Genomic DNA, 24,645 nt, shown 5'->3' with positions numbered 1-24,645 from the left:
TAATGTTAAATTTGTGGCAGCTCGTTTATACAGTGTACCTGTACATTGTATTGTATGCCTCTATTGTACATTCACTTTGAACAATTCTGTATTGTACATTCGCTTTCAGCATCCTTAATATACTACTGCTTAATAAAAGCTGTCTTGAAGGACGGTCATTTCTCCGAACTATTTACGGGCCCGAAATGTCTGCTTAGGAATCGAGTTCCTAAATTTACTCAAGGAAAAGACAATGTTTTTTTTTTAGTTGAAATTAGAACTGATGACAGGTTTCGATATCCTGTAATGGTGACGGCTACTCGATTTTACATTATAGTAACAACAATAGAAAGAATATTGATCAAACACAATGTTCTCGGATCTTCAATACGCGGTAGTTTTCATAGCTGCCATCAAAGCGCTGTCAGCAAGCCTCCGCTGGGTGAAGACTGCTGCACCGACGCTCAACAATGTGTCATTGTACATTGATACGGCCCAAAAATAACAAACAACCGGAAACAATTGAAAAGTCAGGGGCACACACAACTGTGCAACTGCCGTTGGACAAAGCACTTAACAGCCGCTGTAGGCGTCAATGCTCGCAATCACAAGTGTTTGATGCGCTCAAACAGCGGACGTTCGAGTTATACATTATTTGATCGTGTATTCTGTCACCTGCGTACGTTTCTCGTCCGCCCACCCGCTCATCTCGTATCGCATCGTATAGCCTCGGTGCACATGTTTGAAACTCAGTATAACCGTCTACGCCGGGATTCAGCAGTTTTCCCTGCGGCATAAAACGTTTGATGCATGCAAGTTGTATGTACATTTATAGTTGGTTTTGCCCGGTGAAGTCCAACAGTGAACTACGGTGCGGGCGATAGACCCACAGATGGTAGACAGGTGAGCGGCTTGGATGCAACCCCACCGTTGACAGGCAGTGACGCCTTGATGGGCGCAGTCCGAGACAACTCCATAAGGGGCGCGGTGGATCTGCGATGGCAGCTGGGCGAAGGCAGAAAGCAAAGGTTGTACCGATGGCCCGCGGAACGCATAGTATTCAGCATACGTAACAGAGTCACTGTACGCAACATGTGGTGATACTTTTTGCCAGTCTTGTTGCGTATCTGTTACGTTCCAATGTGTTTAGTAGTATGCGCAGACTTCGTTTACTCTATTTAGCTAATTATGCTCCACCTCATCGTAACCTGTAATGTTCATTATCTTACGGTTGTAATCTTTTGAAAAAGAACCACCGCCACCGTTATAATGTTGACAAATGTCTTTCAATTTGTTTTCCAGTTAGAAGAAATTGCACTTCAAGTACAATTACAACGTTAAAAAGCAATAAAAATACAAACGAGTTCATTTGGCTCAACAGTGCGCATTACGGGGCTGCCTTTCCCGTTGTTTGACAATTTCCTCGCTGGTAATGCGAAGAAGGAGCTTAGATAGGCAGATAAGAATATTTTATTTGTTTTTAAATATAGAAGACATTAGATGCAATTCGACTCCACACTCTCTGTTGCCGCCTTCGTATTCAAATATGTGTTAACCGCCACACTGCGCATCATTAAAGGCATTAATTCTGACTTCAGCCGGTTCTTCTTCCCTTGTTTCACCTAGGTGCATCTTGGTTAAGGTTGTCCAGTTATCTATTGTGAACTGTTTCGGTGCACCGTCAGAGATCATCCAAGACTGCTGCCTCTCTTGTAGAACAATGGGCGGCACAGGAACGCGTTCCAGCTGTTTAAACTTTGGTTCAGTTAACTCTTTCTTTTTTCTTTCTTAGTACTTTAGCGATGTGGCAGCAGAGTAAAGACAACTCTTTATGTTCTGGGGAAGCTAACACAATTTGTCGAGGCTAACAAAGTTATTCTAGTACGAACTACCTTTACTCGTTCACAGAGCTAGAAAAGATACTTCGGGTCACATAGGAGAAAGTGGTTAGGATAAGTTAGGTATAGGCGAGAAGGCATGTTTCATTTGTCTACTAGTTTTAACATCTTCATTTTTCTAGTGGTTTAGAAAAGGTTCGCTCCACACCCACCCAATGGACAAGACAAAATTTATTCATGCAGTCATTCAGAAATCCGATATCGAAAGCGAAATTATACATAAAAGGATTTTTCAGACTAGGTATTGTTACAAAGGAAAGCTACCGTGACAAAAGTCGCAAGAAAATTTATGTTTGCGGGAGAAGGGATTCTGTCAAATGAACAAAACCACGATTGAAGCGAAACGATACCGAAACAAAGATACAGAAATGGAAACTAAGCGCTATCCACGGGTAAGATGTGCAAAGGTCCACGTTCTGCACAGATTAACTTTATAAAAATGCAAATCAGAAGTAGACAAAAACATAAAAAGGACAGTTATTCCGTTTTTTTTAAACAATTCTCTGCTTAATGACAATTTCATCTGATTCGGTTCAAAACGAGTTACCTAATCCATTATGATCGATTCTCTGAAAGAGAAAAGGATAGAAGGGAACTGTAGATGAGTGGATTTGCATGAAAAATATCCACGAAAAACTTGTGGTACTCTAATTATTGGTAAAATTTGATGCTCTTCAGCCCTTTGCCCCTCCCCCGGTACAGGGTAGCCAAACGGAGACTATCTCTGGCTTACCTCTCTCTCTCTCTCTCTCTCTCTCTCTCTCTCTCTCTCTCTCTCTCTCTCTCTCTCTCTCTCTCTCTCTCTCTCTCTCTCTCTCTCTCTCTCTCTCTCTCTCTCTCCATAAGCTAGGACGCACACCCCCATTTAACCCAGTTAAATTAAACGGAAGGTTAGAATAAGCGTGCCCCAATTTCAAGCGCATTTATCGGTGTTAAACGAGTGCTAAACGGTGCTAAAGAGTCATTTTTATGTGCCTGTATTGTGCAGTGATGGCGACTTGTTTTTCGCCGGTTAACATAATCGCATGAAACCTTCCGCATTTTCACACAACGCTTGCCGCATTTCACGCCAAACGCTATACGCCAAACGCGAAAATTCTTTCGCAGAGCGTTGCTCTTCTTTGCCTGGCGAGGTCTAGTTTCGATGGCCGATAAACGTGCGAGTGCTTCATGGTGGGTAACGCATACCTACTCGATCGGCCGTGCAGGTTTTATCAGCGAGCATTATATAGATATGACAAGCTGACGTTACATCGAGCGCGTGCAACGCGCGTTTGAACCGCAGCCGTCTTGTGGCGGGAAACAAGTTTAAAAGACCAAAGTGGCCCGGGCGATGTCACGAGAAGAAGGTTGCATGAATGGAATAGATAAACGCACGGCACGCGAATGTCGTCGACGCGACGCATGCGCGTTGCTGGAACGGAAGGCCCGGTGGTACGCAGTCCGTCCTGTAATTATAGGGTACCGTTGAGTATGGTCAGCTATTAGCCTAACCACTTACCCTAATCATTTAAAGACGACTGTGTGTCACGCAATCCTGCACGCCAGCCCTGATGCTTTTCATCCGTTTCTGCGCTAACCAAGCCTTCAAGATTTCAAATTACTTCACGCGTCAATACCGTCGTCCCCCACTTTTTTTTTTTTTACGTAAGGAACAAGTAAGTATAACCACGTGTCGTTTAATGGCGCATGTTCTCTTTTTTTATTGCTGCAGGTTGCGAAGAAGAACACGTATGCGGGGATCATTACATCCAAATGATGTCAAGCCCTTAATTGACATAACCGCCTTCGTGATTACAAGGTTGTTATAGTAACGGGCGGCTGCGTAGCATGGCCACTACAACGCAAAGTATAGAAGTATATACGAATTCATGTGTCGAAAGAATTCACGTTGTGTGATAGAAGGTTATGTTCATGGTGGCGGGTAGGTACATGGCGTACGGAAAAAAAGAAAAAGAAAAATCAGAGACATTGAAATAGGCAGCGCCAAGGCCAGACGCAGAATGCTTGGTGTTTGTAGGTATGCTGTGAGTCACGCCTTCACGCTGTCTTTTTCTTTCTCACGCAACCTACGTGTGAATCTACATGAATTATTATATAACCTTACGCTGTCACCTGATGTTGTCGCCTGGCGTTGTCACCTGATGGTGATAAAACAGGTTGGTCACCACCAGTTGTTGCATGCACGGCCAGCCTACTAAGTGACTGCCTTGGTGATCATGGTGCTCGCTGGTTGTCCGGGACCGGTCAGCAAGGTTTTTCTTTACATCTGCAAGAGTTAACCAGTGAAACCAGTGTGATACGTTGTCACTGTGTGCGTATTCAAAAAGCGCGAACATTGTGAGTACTTTTTTTTTGTCGGTATTCAACGCTGTAAGCAGATACATAAACTTCTCTCGCAGCTGCGACACTTCACAGAGTCGACCCACGCTATATAACTATAAGCTACGACAGCCCAAAGCAAAAGAAACGGGCGATTGCAAAATAAAGTAAAATAATGTGGGAGACTGTGTGGAAGTTAACTTTCGCAAATATTGCGCGTAAGGGCAGTAAAAGGGGCCTTAGAAACATATACTTCACGTGTCACGCAAAAGAATGTAAGGATACGCACTGCTGATGGAACAGGTCGCAAAGCAGCTATTTGATCGCTACGTTATACAACTTTCGCAAATATTGCGGGTAAGGGCAGTAAAAGGGGCCTTACAAATATATACTGCATGTGTCACGCAAAAGAATGTAAGCATACGCACTGCTGATGGAACAGGTCGCAAAGCAGCTATTTGATCGCTATGTTATACAAAACATAAAAACAACGTTCACAGTGGTTTCGAAATACAACAACAACAACAAAAAGAGAATTTAATCAGGAAAGCTTAGCATTTAAGCTTCGCATATTAGTGGATTCACCAGACGTCGCAAAAAGTGAGACCATCTGTAGGAAGGTGGATGGTATAGGAGAAAGCTTACACTCATGACTCGTGACTTTTCGCAAGCGACATGCCACTCGTGGCACAGGTTGGTTTCTTGGTTTTTGTTTAGCAAAAATGCGCGACCCACTCTGGGGAACCGTCAACGAACCGGACGCTACAAAGGTTCAAGAAAGTTAAATTTCGAGGAAAGTAAAGAGATATGAAATTAGTGACTAAATATCACGAAAATAAAACCTGTATGATTTGAATAATGCCTAAATATTGCGGTAGAGAAATACGAGAATACTAAATAGAAAGAAAAGCTTTAGCCTGTAAATCCTGTCTTCCACACACATGAAAAAAAAGAAAGAATTGAAGAGCATTGCAAACGAACGTTCCTGTGTTTAAACCCAGTTCGGTAGCACCAAGAGAAAGGGCCATCGGAAAGCTCAAGTTTAATTCAAGGTTTCGGAAGGGCTTTAAAGGAAAACGTTTTCCCTGGAGTAGTAAAACGGCGACATGCTAAAGAGAAATGTTCCAGATATTCGCTTAGATTCCTCCAATAAATCACCGCGACGCAAAATTTCATCGTCACGGTCGTCTTTCAAGTTATGTTAGCTTCGCAGTCTAGGCCAGAAATTGCTTCAGTTGAGCGCTGCCGTCGAGAAAACAAAATGCTCAACCACTCGACCACGACACTATAGCGTCGCCTAAAAACTACGAGAACAGAACAATTGAGCGAATTGAATTTAATTTATTCTGCAAACAAAGTTGCGAGAATTTCAGCGGACTTCCTCGTCGTCGTGCGTACAACACTGTCTAGGATATATGGGATTACATGAAAGCGCTGCGATGTTTAATGAATGTCCCTTCTCGATTAAGATTTTGGTAAAGCAGCACTTCGTCATATTGTGGCTCCTCATTAGTTAGCCAGCAATACTGCATAATGCCAACGTGCGCGCACCTCCATATATTTAGGTCAACTTGAATTTTTAGGTATCTACACAGAAAACGAATTGTAGCCCCGCTTACAGCCACGTTACATTTGGCCAAGGAAATAGTTTTCCAAGTTCATCGAAGCATTGCTAATCTTTTTAACGCATTGTTTTGTCGCTCTTTAGCTATACCTGGCGCCACGGAAGACTATGCGTCATCACAGTCGTCGTTATCACGGGAGATCCGCGAATAGAGTGCAAATATTTTTTTTATATATTTTGGTTGTAACTGGGAAATCAGGCACGTACACAGGGGGTGGGCCGGGGTGCCCGCGCCACCACTCCTCGCACACATTCCTAAAGCGCCGCCAGATCATTCTTGAGACTTGAGACAGCTATTCGGCGGTCAACATTTGGCTGCCTTTTTCAATCCTTTTGTATGGCGGTGTACCTCCTGGGGTGTGAAGGCCAGTTTCCTCGTCGATTCGGTCGGTGCCCTCACGATTAACTCGAGATGCGTTCAGTTGTTACCATCTATTGCAACAGTCCCGCGCATCGCTGTTGCTTCTTTAGTTCAACTTTCTTTGTTTAGACTGATCCAGTGACCACGAAAGGGATTCAGTTCGTAGTCAGCTGGTCCGTATGCTCGTGGAACGAGTTGCGGCCGGAGACAGATAGCTGTAGTTTGGCGTTTGCAAGCAAACGTAAACGCATTACGTACGTAAAGAAATAGCGTAGTCATCACTGCGCATGTTCTGAACGTTATTGGGTTTCTGCAGTTTACGTGCGCTACGACAACGTACGTTATTTGGCGAGTTTACCGTTCGTAATGTTTACGGACGCTAAGAAATAGCGTTGTCGAACATGGGGACGGCACTCATGGCTCCGGCTTCAGCGTGAATTCTCGTAATGGCTGCGCTCTGACTCGCGTTGATCGCCATTAACTATTGTAATGAGCTATCGCTTTCGCTAAACTCACTTCAAACTTTAGTTATGAGCGCATAGTGCTTCCAATTTCTGAGATCGTTCAGCGATTTCGGCGCCCGTGCGCAAGGAGACGCGTCGGCATAGCAACAACAGGATGATTGGTAATGGATTATCTTGGCTTGGATAAGTTTCGCACGAGGCACCAGACTGCGCCTTGCTCTATAGCGTCTTCCTTACGTTTGCGTTCCCGTACGGTAAACTAAATGTCTTGAAAGGACACGCACAGTAACCTGCCGAAAAGGTGATTACGTTTAACGTACGTAAGGCGACAAACGCTATCCTAAAGCTGTCTAATGCCAGTTGCGTTTAACTTTTTCTTTTGCTTCATTATTTCCTCGAGTGGACGGCTCGCCGCGACGCTGGCATATCCTCGGAACCATATATCCGTGATATAAGTTAGATAAGATGGAAAATAAAATAATGTGAAACAGCGTCCATGATCAAACCCTGCAATAACCGTTAAACCCATAAGCAATATCAATGCGATTCGTCACCTCGTCTGTTTTTTCCCTAATTGTAGAGCACTTTCGACGCAAAATTGTCAACTGGAAAAGGGAGTCGCAAGGAGTTAAGAAATTTTAAGCGATCTACTAAAGGAGAGAGCCGAGGCAACACCGAAACAGGAAGGAAAAACGAAAATTACCAAATTTAACCGTTGCCTGTGAAATTATTTAAGGATCAACAAGCTTTTATTCAAAACGGAAGTAGCGAAAACGCCGCCGCCAATGGAGGAGGATTCGGTGTGTTTTGAATGGTGCTTCTACCGTAATCAGTCTAACCGCCTGACGGAGCCACTTCTCTGCTGTGCTTATGTGGGCGTTTTGCTAACATTCCGTGGTGGGCGGCGTACGTCTAGAACCGCAGCGTCCTGGGCTCTGCGCGGCTTACGGGACTGGCGGCCATGCATCGTTGCGCAATTTCCCAAATAACAATACGAGTCGGTTTTGGCACTTAACTTGCTAGAGCAGTAAAGAAGGGATCCAAAAGAACCGTGATAGTTCCGCAAGTATATATATTACTCTGTATTTCTTCCAGAGCTCATTTTAAAAAAAGAACGCTGCTAGAAATTGCCGTTTTACACTTTCGCTTGTTTACTTGTTCTTGGCAGTGTTCTTCCTGCGATTCTTTCCTGCGCGAGTCTATTTGATGCGGTTCCTTGTTTGTCAAGCGAAGGAGCGGTCTATCTCGCGGGCGTATACCTGTAAGATACACCTTATTTTATTTCTCTTTTGCGGGATTACGCGTTTTTATGGCGAACGGTGGGCATTATTCACATTTACACTAGTAAAGGTAGCCTCCCCCCCCCTCTTTATTTGCACAGAAAAGTTACCTCGGGTTGCCCCCCCCCCTTCCCCCGAAAAAGAATCGTGGTGTAATGTGCCTGTGGGAAATGCAGGTGCAAACACAGCCTCCGGCTACTCCACAATGTTGAGATCCCTTTCCGTAATACAACTAGCACTGTCTCAGAAAAAAACAAAAAAGAAAACAGTGAATGGAACTCTAAGTAGCAAAAAAAAAAAGCATCAAGGGCTCAACCCCAACCGATCCACGTTTTACGATGCTCACGCAAGGCACGCAGAGCCCTATTCCGAGGACAGGAAACCCGACGGCAACTGCGCGCCCGAGAGGAGCCATTGTTCGCGGCTGCCGGTGACTCTCCCGGGCGCCCATCCAGCTGCCACTTGCTGTGCGCTGTCACGTTGCCGCCGCCGCGTCGTCGGGCAGCAGCCAACCGTTGATCGCGACGCGTCACCGACCGCGCCGTTTCGCCCGCAGGGCAGCGAGGTCTCGCACCGCGCTCCTGCAACATGCGAGGCAAACAGACGCGGCGACGTCCGCGGGAGCAACGGCAGCGCCAACGACAGAGTTTAGGTAAACACTTCGCGAACACTCCACATGTCGACGTTATACTCAGAGTGTCAAGTTCAGAGCGACAATACAACGTGCAGCTCAATAAAGTGAGAAAGAAACGAAAGGAAGGAGGAGGACATGTAAGTCAGCCACAACAAAAAATAACAAAAGAAAACCTGGTGCGCTACCTTCGCCATAGGGAACGGCGGACGAAGGGGAGGAAGAACAATAACGAGGAAATAGGAGACAGCTGGCTCTCCCACGACTTTTTTTGGCGACGGCGATAAAAATTTGTGCGAGCATCCAAGCAGCACTTCGAGGCCACGCGAGATTGAAAGAGATTACAAGGGTTCACAGCACACGGTGAAGCCTGCATCATCAAGAAATAAATGTTGATTGCAGCCTTGCATGACCTTTGCAGTGCTACCGCAGCACTCTAATACGCCCAGTCGAACGTGCCACGAGCTGTAAGTCGATGCTTCGATCAATGCAATGCTACGCAGTTAGGCCTCCGACGTTGAACTCATTCCAATGAGGAAAAAGTGCGAGTTTGTGAAAGCTACACACGAGCGTGCCCGGCACAGTAGCGTAGTGCCACACCGGGAGAGGTGTGATAGCGATCGCAGTTGCAGGGATGGATTAAGCAGGCACAAACGACGGCTGCGATGCTCCGGTGTCTTACAAAGAGCGGGCGCGATGTCCCGAGCAGTTCGTTGAAGTTTCCTGGCTACAAATTGCCGCTGAGGGCCTGAGTTCGAATTCCAGTGGCGGTAGCGGCGAAAGAGGAGCTTTATAGACGACAGCTTCATGGCCGTTGGCGTGATGAGTAGGACGGACGGACGGACGGACACGTCAAGACACCTTTCGGGCTTTTGACTGGTGTCGTAGTAAAACAGTACAATTATTAAACTTTGATGTTGATATTTGTGTGATGTCCGGTATGATGAATGCTTTTTGAATACCGTAGTGGCGAGAGCTTCTTTTCTATAGACCTAGTTCGTTCACATTATCAGGTTTGCTTTAAGACACAATAATTTAACCTATACTTGAAGCAGAACAATCGGAAGGACGCTATACATCTAACCTACGTTCATTCGTATCACAGGCCGTGTTGCAAATACTGAATAAAGTGAAGAGAAAACTGAGTTGTCAAAATCGCGACTCCGTTACTCCACAAATATAACAGTTATTGCAATTCTCAGAATTTCAGCCCATAGATAATTTACACCGGCATTTTCTGAATGGGATCCATGCTTTGCAAAACATGCCATGACAGTTGGGGTAACTTTTGTTACCCATAGGTAGATAGGGTTAGTTAGGTTAGGTTAGTTTAGGTTAGTTAGGTTAGTTTCGAAACATTTGGTCTGTGAATTATAAATATATGCTGACTCACCGTCATTTTCCCCCGAAATATTAAGTCTGGTCTATAAATCACTAAAAGCTGATCTTTCCTATTCGCAGCAAATTTCGCTGAAAACAGTACACAGCATGTAGCTTAAAGTGAACATCTGACCATTTCCCATGCATTTATATTGAGAAACCATGTAGTCGGGCCTCGGCTAAAGCTTTCTGTTGCACTACAGTGTTGATCCAGAGCCATGGGTTAGGACGCTGACAAATTTACAGGAGCCTCTCTATACCACACGTGGCTTTAACCTTCCAAACGCATTCATACGGTCCAGTGCTTGTTCCACTGCTTGCTCAAGCGCGGAACGCTTTGAAAGGGCCTTTCTCCTTCTTTCCCGTTACCGTGTCGTACTCTTTCTCCTACACAACTATCGCTCTAACGGTCTTTTTTTTTTTTCCTTCCTTTTTCTATGCCGGCAGTTCAGAGTAGCAAACCCTGTACCACCAGTTAACCTCCCCGGTTAACATGGTTAGTCTGTTTAAACTCCGTGCCTTTCATCTTGTATAATCTTTCTCTCTTACTCTCGCTATTTCGCAACTACGAAGTCATCGAGGTGGCCTGCTGCAACGTTGGGGACCAAAATAAATAATTTAATTAATTAAAGAGCTGCGATCTCTCTGAGATGTTTCTGGCTTTCACAAGTTATTTGAACCTTCGAAAGGCTGGCATACAAGTGCACGCGAGGAGAGGTATATGTATGCGACAACACGTAATTCAGTGGCACGCTAGGACACTCCTGTCTGAAAGACAGTGAATGTGACGCACATATAAGCGTGCGTCCGTGCGAACGCTCAGGAAAGCCCGGTAAGCAGATAATAGCGCATCCAAGGAGCGTAATGATTCTGACGCACACTGTTCGACCCCCACCTCGTGACAGCGCATATGTACATATGCTAGCAGGTCATTAGGCGCTGTCGTCGACGGGATTGTTCTAACCAAGGACAACCGTGCGCGACGTGACTAGTTGCGTGCAGCGCTGCCGACGGCCTCTAGACGCGCAGCGGTCGCGGTCTGCCGCAGTATGCTCCGTACTCTCGCCGCGCGGTATAGCGGCGATGGCCTCATCGTTCTGTACGGAGCGACACGCGTGCGATGGAAAAGCTGTCACTGTCGGCCACCTTTGACAGACAGCAAGAAAGGATGAATGAGAGAAGGCTGCGCATGATGGGAAACAGCGAGAACAAGAAGGCACACATATTGCACTGCATCAAGAAAGAAAGGATGAGTCAGAACGCTGCGAACGATGCACAGTACTGGAACATGCTTCGACAAGTGGGGATTCCCCGATCGGCGCTGACTATGCTACGCATCTGTGCTTCTCTCTCTATTTAGTTTTAAAGAAAAAAAAAAGAAATGTGGCACATGGATGTGTCATTCGATGCTAATCGCCCGACATCGTACAAGATACAGTATAAACATTTGCAATACTAGTGATTCTTGGCTGCAGCAGTCACAGTTGTGACTCACACCGACAAGTACTAAACCAGTGCCGCCTGCCATCAGGGCAGCATGTGATATGGAATCTGCGGGTTATCCTCTCTGACACACCGATTAGTCGCGGAATGTCGGACCAAGTCATCCTGATCGTTTAGATAAGGCGGACCACACCACGTAGTACCCACGCCGCCAAAAACAAGACAGCTAGCTTCCAATACGGAACAACATGAGAGGCAAAGCCTGATATAAATTCACAACCGTCATCTGCCCTCGTTGTTGCAAAGAAATTAGGAAGGCACCGAAGTTTAGATTGTACAGCAAGAGGTCTATACTGAATGCATCACCGAGTGATATTTGAAGTCTATAATTTCTGCAGTAACAGTGGCTTCGGCTACAACATGTATTCGCGTAATAATAACACCACCCTGTAGATCATATGTGCGACTATGTCACCTACCGAAGTGGAGGCAAAGCATACCAAGCATCCAAACGGCATCTGGCGAAATATAAGAAAGAGCGAGGTGAGGAAATACTGCGCGCCTCTGCTACTCCTCGGGTCATGGCCGCTCCTTCCTCGCTTTGCGATCCCAGAGCTCCATTACGACGCGCCGGAGTGGTACGGCGCACTCATGATGTCAGGACTGCAACGGGGAAAGAAAGAGAAAGCTCCATGGTAGCCCCCGCAATCGCAAGTAGTAGCACACGCAAGTTATGAGACATTGAAAGGTTGTTGAAGAAACAGTTACGAAGGTCGCCAACATTTCGGATATAATAAATAAATAAATAAATAAATAAATAAATAATAATAATAATATTTGGGGTTTCACGTGCCAAAACCACTTTCTGATTATGAGGCACGCCGTAGTGGAGGACTCCGGAAATTTCGACCACCTGGGGTTCTTGAACGTGCACCTAAATCTAAGCACACGGGTGTTTTCGCATTTCGCCCCCATCGAAATGCGGCCGCCGTGGCCGGGATTCGATCCCGCGACCTCGTGCTCAGCAGCCCAACACCATAGCCACTGAGCAACCGCGGCGGGTAAATAAATAAATAAATAAATAAATAAATAAATAAATAAGCTCCTATGCAGCGCGAAGCTTCTATAGTAAATTTTGTAACGTTTGGCGTCTTATGAAACGCGGTAGGCACACGGTCAACCCAGCACGAGATGCAGCGTTCGATGACCTGTCGATGCGGTCGAATTCAATGAAGGCGGAGTGCAAAATGGCTCATTGGTGTAGGGTGTCAGAGCAGCGGAGGCGGTAAATAATATATTGCGCAGCAATTTCCTATACGACGTTTCTGATAGCCCCGATGCTTTGAGTCTCAAACCAAATAAAAGGGCACCTCGCGCCTCCTTGCGCGACAAGTCGGTTATAATTTACAAACACGCATATCTTAAAACTATCGCTCATGACTGTTGGCTGTGGAAGGCCCCATTGTGTATGCTCTCCAGCTTTTCCCGCCCTAACAAACTGCGTCTGAGTTCTGTGCAATTACCTGATATGGATGTCACATGGTAGAGGGCGCCTGAGTTTATTATTACTATTGTTGTTGTTGTTGCTAACCGGGGCTCTTTAGCGTTCGCCTAAATAGAAGTATATGAGCGTCTTTTGTCACCAGCTATTCCTGACAACGCTCGTGGTGGCTTCCTTCTGACGGGAATCGAACCTGGCACTTTCACATTTTAATCCACTTTTGTATGCCCCAAGTATACTCGCTCTTTCAGCTTCATTCATTCGTTTTCTTTGTGCTTCTTGCAAATGTCTGTGGAGCGTTCTACATACTTTAAACGCAGCAAGATGTCCGCGACATCGGACGAGCGATGACTTCCACAGTTAACACTTGATTTCTACCAGACTCGGGCAGTGCTAACCTTTTCGAAGACAAAGTCGCCAAACCATGGCTCAAAACATCCAATTCGGGAACAAGTTGCAAAGCGGCGTTGGTGAGGATGATGACTTGCTGGGAATTTTGCCGCTTTTATGTTTTGCTTACCCTAATTGTTGCTGGTCGTCCTCCTTGTTATTTTTTACATCCATAGCTGAAAGTTTCGCCGGTATCGAGTTAACGGTCCGGATGTGAAAAGGCAATGTCCTGAAAGCACTGTCGAAGTTAAAAAAGTGGCAGTTTCGCCCGAAAAGCAAAACATCGATTGCGATAGCAAATTAATGGAGAGCTCCACAAAGTATGGATAATAGCTTTATCGGCCGTATAAAGTTGTAAACACAGGCATACTAACTAAGGTAACAAGCATGGTGTCACGCGCGCACATGCAAACACGAACCCATCTCACTCGATGACCGCGGAAACCCGCTGTCAAAATGCTCGAGTGAGTAACCGCGGCAGCAACAGCGAGCGAATCGACCTTCGTGCTGCCGCTCGCATCAACGAGAACTAAGGTGCAAAAACACAGCGCGCGGCGGACTCTGTACACGTTGCAGGTGGCTTTCACGCTACAGCGGACTGGGCGGGCGAGCGCGGGCCACACGCAGTAGAACGCCCCCCCCCCCCCCCCGCCCCCTGCAATCCCCCGGAGTCTAGCGTACGACGGAAGACGGCGCGCTTCCTCCCCACCTTCCTCCGTTGCGTGCGCCAGATTCAGCCGCGATCGCAGGTTCACCTACGGACGCTTTCTCTCGCGCATACAGCGCACAGCGCGAGGCGATTTTACCCCCGCCCTTGGACTTTCTACGGAACCTCACGGCGACGCCGATGACAGAAATGCGCCTGGAGTGTCCATCCACGTGGTATCGCAATAAAACCAAAGCTTCCCCAGCGCTGCATGCGTGCGCTCGGTGAGAATGTCTCAATTTAGCAGCGCCTGTATCACAGTGGCCTGTACAGCTGACTTCTCGATGATCGCAGAAGCAGTAATGTGGTGTTGCTGTCCATAATACTCATTGGGCAATATATATATATATATATATATATATATATATATATATATATATATATATATATATGTGTGTGTGTGTGTGTGTGTGTGTGTGTGTGTGTGTGTGTGTGTGTGTGTGTGTGTGTGCGCGCTACAAAAGCCGCAAAGGTGACTCGCTAAATTTAGCTACTTTCTCGCTAAAGTTACCGACAATGGTCTCGGGCTGCCGTTCTGCTGGTGGGGGGCTCTGTTATATATGACAATCAGACAGACTTTAAATGCTGGCCGTATTACGGCGACAACGTTACTTGGAGCCGCAATGAAAATGGCACACAAGAGCCAGCAAGACATGGCATTTAAGGAACTCAAAATACGTCATAGCCACATATGGCTATGACGTATTTTGAGTTCCTTAAATACCATTTTTTGCTGCCCCTTGTGTGCCATTTTCATTGCGGCTCCAAGTAACGTTATGCTGCGAGCCTTCCGAGAGTTCGCGAATGCTTACAATTGGCACGCCGCTTTTGTGTGCCGTCTTTTGCACCGTTGTATTGCGTAACGGCAGCCCCAACTTCATTCTATATTTAAGCCTTTGAATAGACTATGGGTGTGATGTAACTGAAACTTTTGTGTGTTATTCAGAACGAACGAAGGAAACTGAGATGAGAATTAGCATTTGAGCTGGCAGGGAAAGACTAATGCTGTCACTGCTTCCTTTAATTAATGGCGTCAAGTGCATTTCACGTTTACTTAATGAGACGTACATCACATAGAAAACATTCGTGCTGCAGCCGCTGACAAAATAGAAAAAAAGAACCGTTTTTACGTTTCGCAATCTGGTTTCGCTGAAAGTGTTCTTGCACTTCTCACTTATGCGGCACCGAGCGCACGACGTGATTAGAATTTATAACGCGCAGTACACGAAAGAAATATCAGACATTGTAGCCTTTCTTTTTTATTCAAATAAACATAAAAGAAAGAGATGTAGTCACCCTATAATGCTGACGGCTACTATTTTTGCCATAGCAGAAACAACATTATAAAAAAAGATATATGTGTATAGTAAGAAAAGCAAAAGAAGCAACGTCATAGAGACACAAATCCACAACACACAGACCTATACACGCACAAACACGTAGGCAGAAAAGGCAAAACAGGCAAGTCGCATCGCACTGAGTCCGTAAACAGAGTCGCAAACACGCACACAAGCGGCCGCTATGCGAACTGCGATGGGTATAGATAGGTCTTGTTGGGCAAAACATAGCTGAGGCGCGAGGGGATATGTGATAGTGCGGTTGTAATTATACCAGAGGTAATCACGCTAAGCTGAATGGAGAATAGATTCAGCAAAGATTACGAATGCCACTTTCTTTCCTTATGCGTGCCGTCATCACGGTGCGTCAGGAACGGTGTTTATTCAGCCCGGTCGTTCACTTTCGAGGACATGCTTCCACTTGTGTGTCGCGCGGCGACGCCTCACCATAAGAGAGACGGGAGTGGTGCCCACTGGCTTATCACATCGTGGCCCGTTGAAATTGGTGCTCCAGAAAGACCAAGAATACCGCTCCAGGATGCAGGGTGGTGTCTGCAAGACTAATGTGCCTGGACATTCGCAATGCAAGCGCGCAGCAGGTGCACAAGATACGAACAGTTAAGGTACGATAATAGACATGTTTCGCGTTCACACCCGAAAAGTAAAAAGCGACACAAAAGCAGCAAAAGCTTCGCAAATAATTAACGAAACCACCCAGCACGCGTGCAGATGGGGATAACTTTTTTGTTTACCTATGTAGCACACTCGTCCTTAAGTAAGCCGCGATATCCTTATACTTTCAGCAATCACTATATACGCAGACCAGGCACCCGATCCTTCACACCGTATGAAAAGTAAGCTACAGTGTTCGGATCCGAAAGGAAATAGTTCATTCCCAGTGAAAGCCGACTCGATGTCGCGTGTCTTTCCAAAAGCTTCATCCGAAACGATATAGACATATACGTATATATACGTTGTGTCTTCGGACGTTTCGAAAACGTATACGCGCAGCAACGCTCGCCGACGTGACTCGAGAGCTGCTGCAAAAAAATGGAAACGGCAACTACGTGAGCTGCCTGCAGCCACGGTACAGCACCCAATGTGTAGATGAGTAATAGCACTTTTTCAGAACGGTGGCGCGCTATTCGCTAGAAGTCAAGGGCAAAGAGGAGGAAAAGGCGTTTGACTCCACAACTCCAGCAAGGCGAGCTGCCGAGTGAAAAAATGAAAAGGAAAGATCCATGCCTGCATGTTCGTGGAAGCTTTCACGCGCAGAATTATCTCGAATATATTTTCTCTTTTTCTTTCTTTACCGCATATGTAATTTCGAGTTCATTGCAACAGGGCAGTGAGATAATATATTAGACTTGTGACCTCTGGTGCTCTTTCTCGCTCTTTAACGGCCAAAATTAGCAAAACAGTCATGCTGCTCACAAGCGCGTGGTCGTGTGTCGTTTCTGCACAGGTCCAACACAGTATACGCATCATTCAAGCGAAACCTCTTTGGAGGCACGAATGACTTTGTTTGTGTGCTCAACTATTAAGGCTGTCGGAAAGTATCTTACGTTATATAGTGAAGAACAGTCTCGATGATCACATACCTGCAATAAACTACCGGACTGTCACGTCCATTTTCCGTAATATATAGCTTCACATTGAACACGTTACCATTGGCCTGGCGCTCTTTTCTCATACTTGGCCCTTGCGCGCAAAACACTATATTAATCATCATCACGCATACTTACACGCTGTATAGGCGCAGGCTTCTGAAGCCTAGTTTCATCAATAAATTAGTCTTTTATTTATTTATTTATTTATTTATTTATTTCACGAATTTTCAAGGCCCGAAGACGTTACAGAAAGGAGTGGAGTCAAAACAAAAAATAATGCAGTAAAAATACAAACAAAAAGTATTAACAAAAATATTAACAAAAGGCATTCTGAACAGCGGTCTTGAAGTTGGTAGAGTCGGTGATGAGTGCGATTGATGCGGGAGGGCGATTCCAGTCCGTGCTTGTCCTAGGGATGAATGAGTCACTGTACCGATTTGTACGGCACAATGGAACCCCAATTTTAAGGTTGTGGTCAGTGCGGGCCGAAATATAAGACGGAGGGGCAAGAAGGGTTTCTTTTAAAAGGTGGTTCAAGTGAAAAACTTTGTGAAGAAGCGAGAGACGGGAAGATTTGCGGCTTGACAAAAGATCAGGTAAGTTAAGAGTTCATTTGATTGAAGAGATACTTGCATAGCGAGAATAATCGGATAAGACAAAGCGTGCACCGCGGTTTTGGATACTTTCAAGAGTAGAAACTAATGAAGACTGAGTCGGATCCCAAATGGCGGAAGCATACTCTAATTTGGAGCGAACTAAAGCTTTGTAAAGAGTTAGCTTCAGGTAAGAAGGCGCAGAGCTAAAATTACGGCGTAAGTAACCAAGCATGCGGTTAGCGTTTTTAGCAACATCAGTCACAAATTAGTCACTAGTCAGACACTACCGAACGACATCAGCGGTCACCGAGCGGTGACACCGCTAATCCAAATCGTTAGTACGAAATGGTGGGGAACAGAAAATTATGCAGTTGTGCGCAGAAGACATTTGCCGGCCGAACGGTTATACCTGGGTGATAACATACACTTCCGGTTTGTTCACCGAACGTTAATTGAGTGCGTTGAATCTGAGCAACTGCAGGGCATGGTGTCCTAATGACGATGCGGATAATAGATCGGACCGGAGGAGGAGAAGACCTAGGCGAGCTGGATTTCTTTCACTCTGCAGTTGATCGTGGTGATACGGCGTACACCTACGGTTAACATATTGAACCGGGACAGGTGTCACGACTGCGACCGCTAAATGAATGAATCAATGATATGATATGAAGGTGGGAAGCGATGGGTGAAACAAGAACACGGAATACTTGGCTATATATAGCCGCGCCTTACGCGGAAGAATAGACGCATCCCGCGGGTTGAGAATCGGCGATTCCACAGGGAGAATAACGGCCACGCAGTTGCAAACAATGCACGTGCACAAGGCACGAGACAACGTCCGCCAGCAAGCTCGTTGTAAGAAGCAAAACGAAACAGATACGAGTCAAGAGCAGAAAACACAAACAGCCAGGGCAGGTCTGAAACGGTGCCAGACGCTGGCGTGCATCCTTATCGTGATCGCGGCTTTGGCACGGTACGCCGGCGGGGTGTTTTTATCGCTGGAAGAAAAATGCTGCCACTGAAAAAAAAATAATAGGAAAGAAAGAAAAGTTCCGCGTGCCTGCGCGCGACGCGCAGAACATTCCAGAGCACCGAGCGACTGGTGTGGTGCCCGTCAACAGGCTTTGTGATTATATTTTTTTTTAACCGCGTCCGCCGCTTAACGACTTCGGGAGCAAATGAGTCATCGGGTTCAACGTATTGCGCTTCTGCGCTCTTTCTTTTTGTTTAAGCCCTCGATTGGCCACAAAACAATCAGGGCGCGAATGACCTTCTTTTTCATTTGCTTAGTTTTGCTACGTTTGTCCCAGTTTAACAACAGACGCAATTTGGAAACATTGTAAACTTCCAAAGCAAATGAGCAAAATAAAGGGCACTCAAATGCCCATTGATTATTTGCAAGTTTAGAGGCAAGGACCTCGAAAAATTTTGTTATTTGGTACTACCAGTCGAGCCCACTGCGGATTTGGCAGACCTGATTCTTGTACCTTTTTTTTTTTGATGCGTACAATAAATTATTATTATTATTATTATTATTATTATTATTATTATTATTATTATTATTATTATTATTATTATTATTATTATTATTATTATTATTATTATTATTAAATACTGTCAACAGTGTTCAGGACTGCACTGACCGCCAAACATTTTTTTCACGCTCGAACTGGTGCAGAAACAATGAGCTATATACTCTTAAATGCTTCCAAAACTATGGTTTTAAGTTCTAACCGGAAGTCACACTATGTGCAATTTCCATACACCGTTTAGAATGCTCCAATGCCCAGGGTGGATGAAATCAAAGCTCTTGGTGTGTATTTCGACAGAACGCTAAGCTTTTTTACATACGCTGAACATTTGAAACAACGTGCCCTTCGCTCTTCTGGTATTGTTTGTCGTATATCGCATGATTTCCACTCCCCTGTTGCCTTTCTGAAGTTATATTCTACCGTGTGCCTTCCGCTACTAGAGTATGCCTCTGTAGTTTAGACGGAATATGCAAATCCCGTTCTGACCTCGCTGAACGCGTTCAAAATAAACTGATATCTACGTATTTTTAAGCACCGCTTTTGCCGTTCCGGCGGCCATAGTCCATCCCTCTCATATATACCTCAACTCACACCTCTAAAATGAAGACGTATTAAGCAGACCTTTTATTTCTCTATAAGGCTGGTCCATGGCATTCTACATTGCCCAAAGCTTTTTATTCATGTGCAGTGTTACGTGCTGCAGAAGCACACCAGGCAACATTCCACATTTTCTGCCCGGCCTTGTTGCGTTAAAGACTGTGCCAAGGCTCGACTCCAAAAAGCATGTATTAAGTATTCTGCCTGTATTGACATATCTAGGAGTCCATTTCGTGCGTTTTGTATAAATGTAGATAACCATGTTTTATGATTGACTCCCCTTTACGCCCGCCTCCTCGTTTTCTGTTTACCAAGTTGTTTCTCCATCTCGCATTATTTTGCCTACTACATATGTCTTTTTTGTACATTTTGTCTTGCGTGCTACCTGTTAAGTGCACCAGTACGAAGGCCCCGTAGCTGTTCATGGGCACCATAATAAACAGTTGATTATTATTATTATTATTATTATTATTATTATTATTATTATTATTATTATTATTATTATTATTATTATTATTATTATTATTATTATCTAAATCTACGTGTAGTTCGAAAGAACTCCGTATTCGCGCCTGTGTTTTATCGCACAGTCAAATTCTCTTCGCCTGCCCTAACGATATAGTTACTACTCTCTTCGCCCAGCAATATACTGAAAAGGCGCACCTTGTCAATACGTTCGTACTTTGCACTGGTTCTGTAGCAAACAAACACTGACATTTGTCATGAACGACGGGGGTATCATGCCTTCTCGCCGTAGGCAGGAATTCCCTAGATCAAGCACAGATGCTTAGGGGCGCCAGCCGAGTGCCCGGTATACAAATAAACTGCACGTGCTAGCTAATACAGAGCTGCCGCAGCGTTGTGAAAGCATCTGCGTGATGCAGGGCCACAAGCCTTCATTTACCTTTTTAATATTATTATTATTCTGACGCCATGCGGCAAATTCTTTTCATATTCCACACATTTTAACAACATTCATGTACCGTTACCCCTCCCATAACACTACTACAAGAAAAGCCCTCCCCCCCCCCCAAAAAAAAAATAAAGAAGAAACTGAGCAAATGAATGCTTCAAAACGATAACAAGGAAGCCTACTGAGAAGGGGCGTATACGATATTTGGCAGTTGCCATTTTCGCACTCATTTGCTCACATTTTATTACAAGCTCGGTGAAGTGCAGCTTAAGGCGAACGCGTGGCGAGGGGTGACAGATGTCGACATTTAGCCGCGGCGATGTTGGCAGCGTGTTCCTGGTTGCCCTTCAGCTACATGTGCTGCAGGTGTTGCGGAAGCGCTCGCGACTTCGTCTGTGCAAGGAATGTACACGGCGCTTACGAAATGCTCGGTCGGAACCCATGCCTTGAGCCAACGCGACGCGATCACATCTTTCTTCTTTATAATATTCAGTGTGCCTGCTGAATAGCTTTGGGGCTTAGTCATACTCTCTCTCTCTCTCTCTCTCTCTCTCTCTCTCTCTCTATATATATATATATATATATATATATATATATATATATATATATATATTAGTAGCCAACGGGGCGCCACCTGAATTATTGTTCCTGCTCTCTCTCTCTCTCTCTCTATATATATATATATATATATATATATATATATATATATATATATTGGCTACTCTACAGTTAAGAAACGGGGATAGACATCAAAACAGAAACAGAACCAAGCAACAAATGTAAACATCGTTTTGCCCTCAAATATTACTGCGGCAAAGAGCAAACGAAGGTGGGACGGCTTTTAAACATAGTTCATGGAAAGCTTGAACGAGAACTTCGCACAGCAGGGCAGGTATACAATTCACCGGCATTTAGGTTGAGTTTGCTTTAAAAGAAGTATTGCAGCGACACAAACCGAATAAAACTTGTGACGCGTTTCCGAAAAGCTAACAAAGTTCGCACGCGCTCGATGCATATGGCTGCGGGCAAACGAAAATCGAAAAAAATGTAATTTCATTGCATGTTTTGCGATGTACGATGTGCTAATATGAATTTTCTGTGAATCGACTACGCACGAGCGCCTTCCGACACCTAATTTGATTAGATCATTCTATTCATTTCGATTTTTTGGTTACTCGAGCTGACCTGTTTATTTATATGCATTGCTTGGCTAAGCGAGAACGAATAGCCGGCCTCACCCATGACCACGGGGTAAGACATTTAGGAGGTGAAACTCCCGTCAGCGCGAGCGACCAGATAAGGTCACAATTGTTGTATGGGCCGACGGGACCGTACGGTCCCGTCGGCCCATACAATACGGCCCATACAGTGGCGTCGGCCCATACGGCCCATACAGTGGCGGCGCCATGCGGCGCGTCTTAGAAGCCGCAGCGAAAAAAAGAAATGCAGCGCCCGGGCAGGCGGCTTCGGCGCGCTCTCAACGGCGGTAATTTCTTTCCTGGCCGCCAGCACTATGCTAGCCACCATAGCCAGCACGATAACGGCTCCGCGGGCATGTGACTTTTTCTGGTCGCCGCAAACAGCGGAGTTTCCACTCCTAAATGTTGCTCCGTGCCCATGACGCACGCATCTCAGGCACACACAACTGAAGAACAGGCAAGGAGGAGGGGGAGGAAGAAAAGAAGGAAGGGAAGGTAGGGAGGTCAACCAGACGCACGTCCGGTTTGCTCCCCTGCATGGGGGAAGGGATTAAGGGATGAAAAGAAAAAAAAAATGACGGGGAGGGGAGAGATACTCGCAGTGCGAACACGTGCGATTGTCTATCACTTCACGCCTACAATCGGTCACCGAGGCCAGTCGATTTCATGAAGCGTAGCAATGGCCGCGTCGCTTCGCAAGCCTGCGACGCGTGGGGCCATAGTCCGAGAATCCTGGTCTCTGGAAATGGTCCGCTGTCTAATCGGTTTAACGCACTCCGAAGAACGTCACGTTCGGTGGAGATCACAAGAACACAACACGTGCCTGATCGTGTCTTCCCAGTGGCGTGAGTCACCGATCGGTTTGTCGGGCATTCCGATAAGGAATAAGTAGATTTTCGTAAAAGACACCCCTAACCAGAGAAGGCACAGTAAAGTCGCATCACGGTGGGAGAAGTTCGCGATGGAATGTGTAGCTTCAGTCTAGGATCCAGCCGGTGGAGACGGCAGTTGGAAAAAAATTATGGCGTTCCACGAAGTTTCAGTCTTGTTTTGGGGAAGTAAACGAAGACCCCTCGCAGCGTCTGTCCTTAATAAGGGTGTAGGAACAGTCAGGGTTTCTTTATGGGCTGACCGGGCGGCATCATCAGCAAGGTCATTTCCGACGATGCCACAGTGCCCCGGAAGGCATTGGGAGATGATGTCATGTCCGTTTATGAGGGCTTTATACAAAAGCTCTCTGGTCTCGAACACCAGTTGTTCATGGGTCTTGCGTCGTAAGGCTGACTGCGGATTCTGAAGGGCTGCCTTGGAGTCGCAAAAAGCGACCCACTTTCGAGGTTTTGATTGTGCGATATAATTAACAGCGGCACGTAGGGAGGTAAGTTCGGTTGCCGTAGAAGTCGTTACGTGGGACGCTTTTGAACTTAATTGTGACTTGTAAGGCCGGGAGGATAACAGCACATGTGGAGCTGGTGGCTCATCTAGGACCATCGGTGTGAATGTGCACTCTTTGTTCCTATGCATCTTTCAGTAATGACAGTGTCAACTGACGTAGAGCCACTGGTGAATGGCGGGTCTTCTTCGTAAATACCGCAATCGTGAGGCATACTTGTGGCTGTCGCAGGCGCCACAAGGGTAGCAGTGGTCTTCCTTTCCTGCTGTTGTAAAGTCCAATAGAAGGTGGCCTTGATGAGTTGCAAAAAGTTTAGAAACTGTGGCTTGAGGTCGCTGTGATGGCAAATCAGCAATATAATGACAGGGTACGCGACACAGATGTAGAATGCGTGCTCTAAGGCTGTATATTAAGAGTTACATACGTTGGAACCAAGTAATCTCTAGCAATCATGACTGTTGCATGAGTCGAGGCGCATCGTGGTAGTCCAAGACATGTCCGTAGAGCCTGGCCTTACAAACTTTCGGGGGTATAAGGAATATCTGTGTTACATGTGCCTGCCACAACCGGCAAGCTGTACCGTAAAAAAGCCCAGAGACAGTGCACTGTAGAGCTGCAGCATGGACTATACCGACGTGCCCCCAGGCTTTTCCGCACAGGAACTTCATTATATGTACAATCAAAAATAGTCTCCGCTTCAGGTAGGTGCTCCATGAGAGGTCCCTGTGAATAATCACACCTAAGATGCGGTCAGACTTCTGGTATGGGATAGCGTGACCATTGAAAGAAACAGGCTACAATGTCGTGGGTTTGCGCCTAAATGCGATTAACGCGCATTTTTCGGTGGACACACTAAGGCCTTGTTTGCGGAGATACGAACAAGTTAGGGTGGCTACCGGCTGAAGTCTTGAGCGTACTTGAAGACGAGTCACAGCAGAAGACCTGAGACAATATCATTAGCATACATTGATAGGTGAATTGTCTTGGGTAATATTTCAGCAAGGCCAACCATAGTTAGGCTAAAGAGAATAGGGCTTAATACACCGCCCTGTGGGACACCACCGTCAAACAAACAAACAAAGGTTCACGTATGATGAAAAATGGACCACATTGCCTGTTTATAGGCTTGACAAGTTTCCTCGTAATACTGTGCTTGCTGGCAGTAAGCTTGGAAATATACATGGTGTCAGCTAACTTTAGCAAGAGTTTAAAAATATGCCGGCGCACTATAAGACGACGCGACCAAATGCATGTTGCTGAATATTGTATGGAGTAAAACACACCACATTTATTTTGGTACTCTGCTTAATTGCATAATTAGTGAATATTAATTAGCCAACCTCTGAAGCAACGAAGTTAGGCAAACAATTCAAATTAAAAAGTTGTAGAGCGGTTTCCGAAACGTCCTATTAAACAGTTTCTAACTTTATATCTGTTGAGTGTAATTCATTTTTCCCGCTTACTGCATATGCCCGCGGAAAAAAAGAAG

General features: G+C 45.6%; 1 protein-coding gene across 14 annotated transcripts in view; it reads right to left on the bottom strand.

Annotated features, from left to right (window-relative positions):
• The window catches only part of LOC142575860 (uncharacterized), a 66,082-nt gene that overhangs the window by 31,023 nt on the left and 10,414 nt on the right, over nt 1-24,645 (bottom strand). For 3 of the 14 annotated variants that reach the window (XM_075685574.1, XM_075685572.1, XM_075685569.1), the window contains exons 2-4: nt 11,862-12,045; nt 8,275-8,509; nt 3,993-4,146 (exon numbers count right to left, since the gene is read on the bottom strand). In XM_075685574.1, the coding sequence (XP_075541689.1) occupies nt 3,993-4,146; nt 8,275-8,509; nt 11,862-11,900 (428 nt within the window). In that variant the 5' untranslated portion in view covers nt 11,901-12,045. Of the gene's footprint in view, nt 1-806; nt 985-3,984; nt 4,147-8,274; nt 8,510-11,861; nt 12,046-24,645 lie in introns of all 14 variants that reach the window. The other 11 variants (XM_075685573.1, XM_075685575.1, XR_012826723.1 and 8 more) reach the window with 10 other exon arrangements.

Source organism: Dermacentor variabilis, chromosome 3 (genome assembly GCF_050947875.1).
Source record: "Dermacentor variabilis isolate Ectoservices chromosome 3, ASM5094787v1, whole genome shotgun sequence".
Taxonomy (NCBI): Eukaryota; Metazoa; Arthropoda; class Arachnida; order Ixodida; family Ixodidae; genus Dermacentor; species Dermacentor variabilis.
The sequence above is the reverse complement of the archived record's forward strand: the minus strand, read 5'-3'. Positions and strand labels throughout refer to the sequence as shown.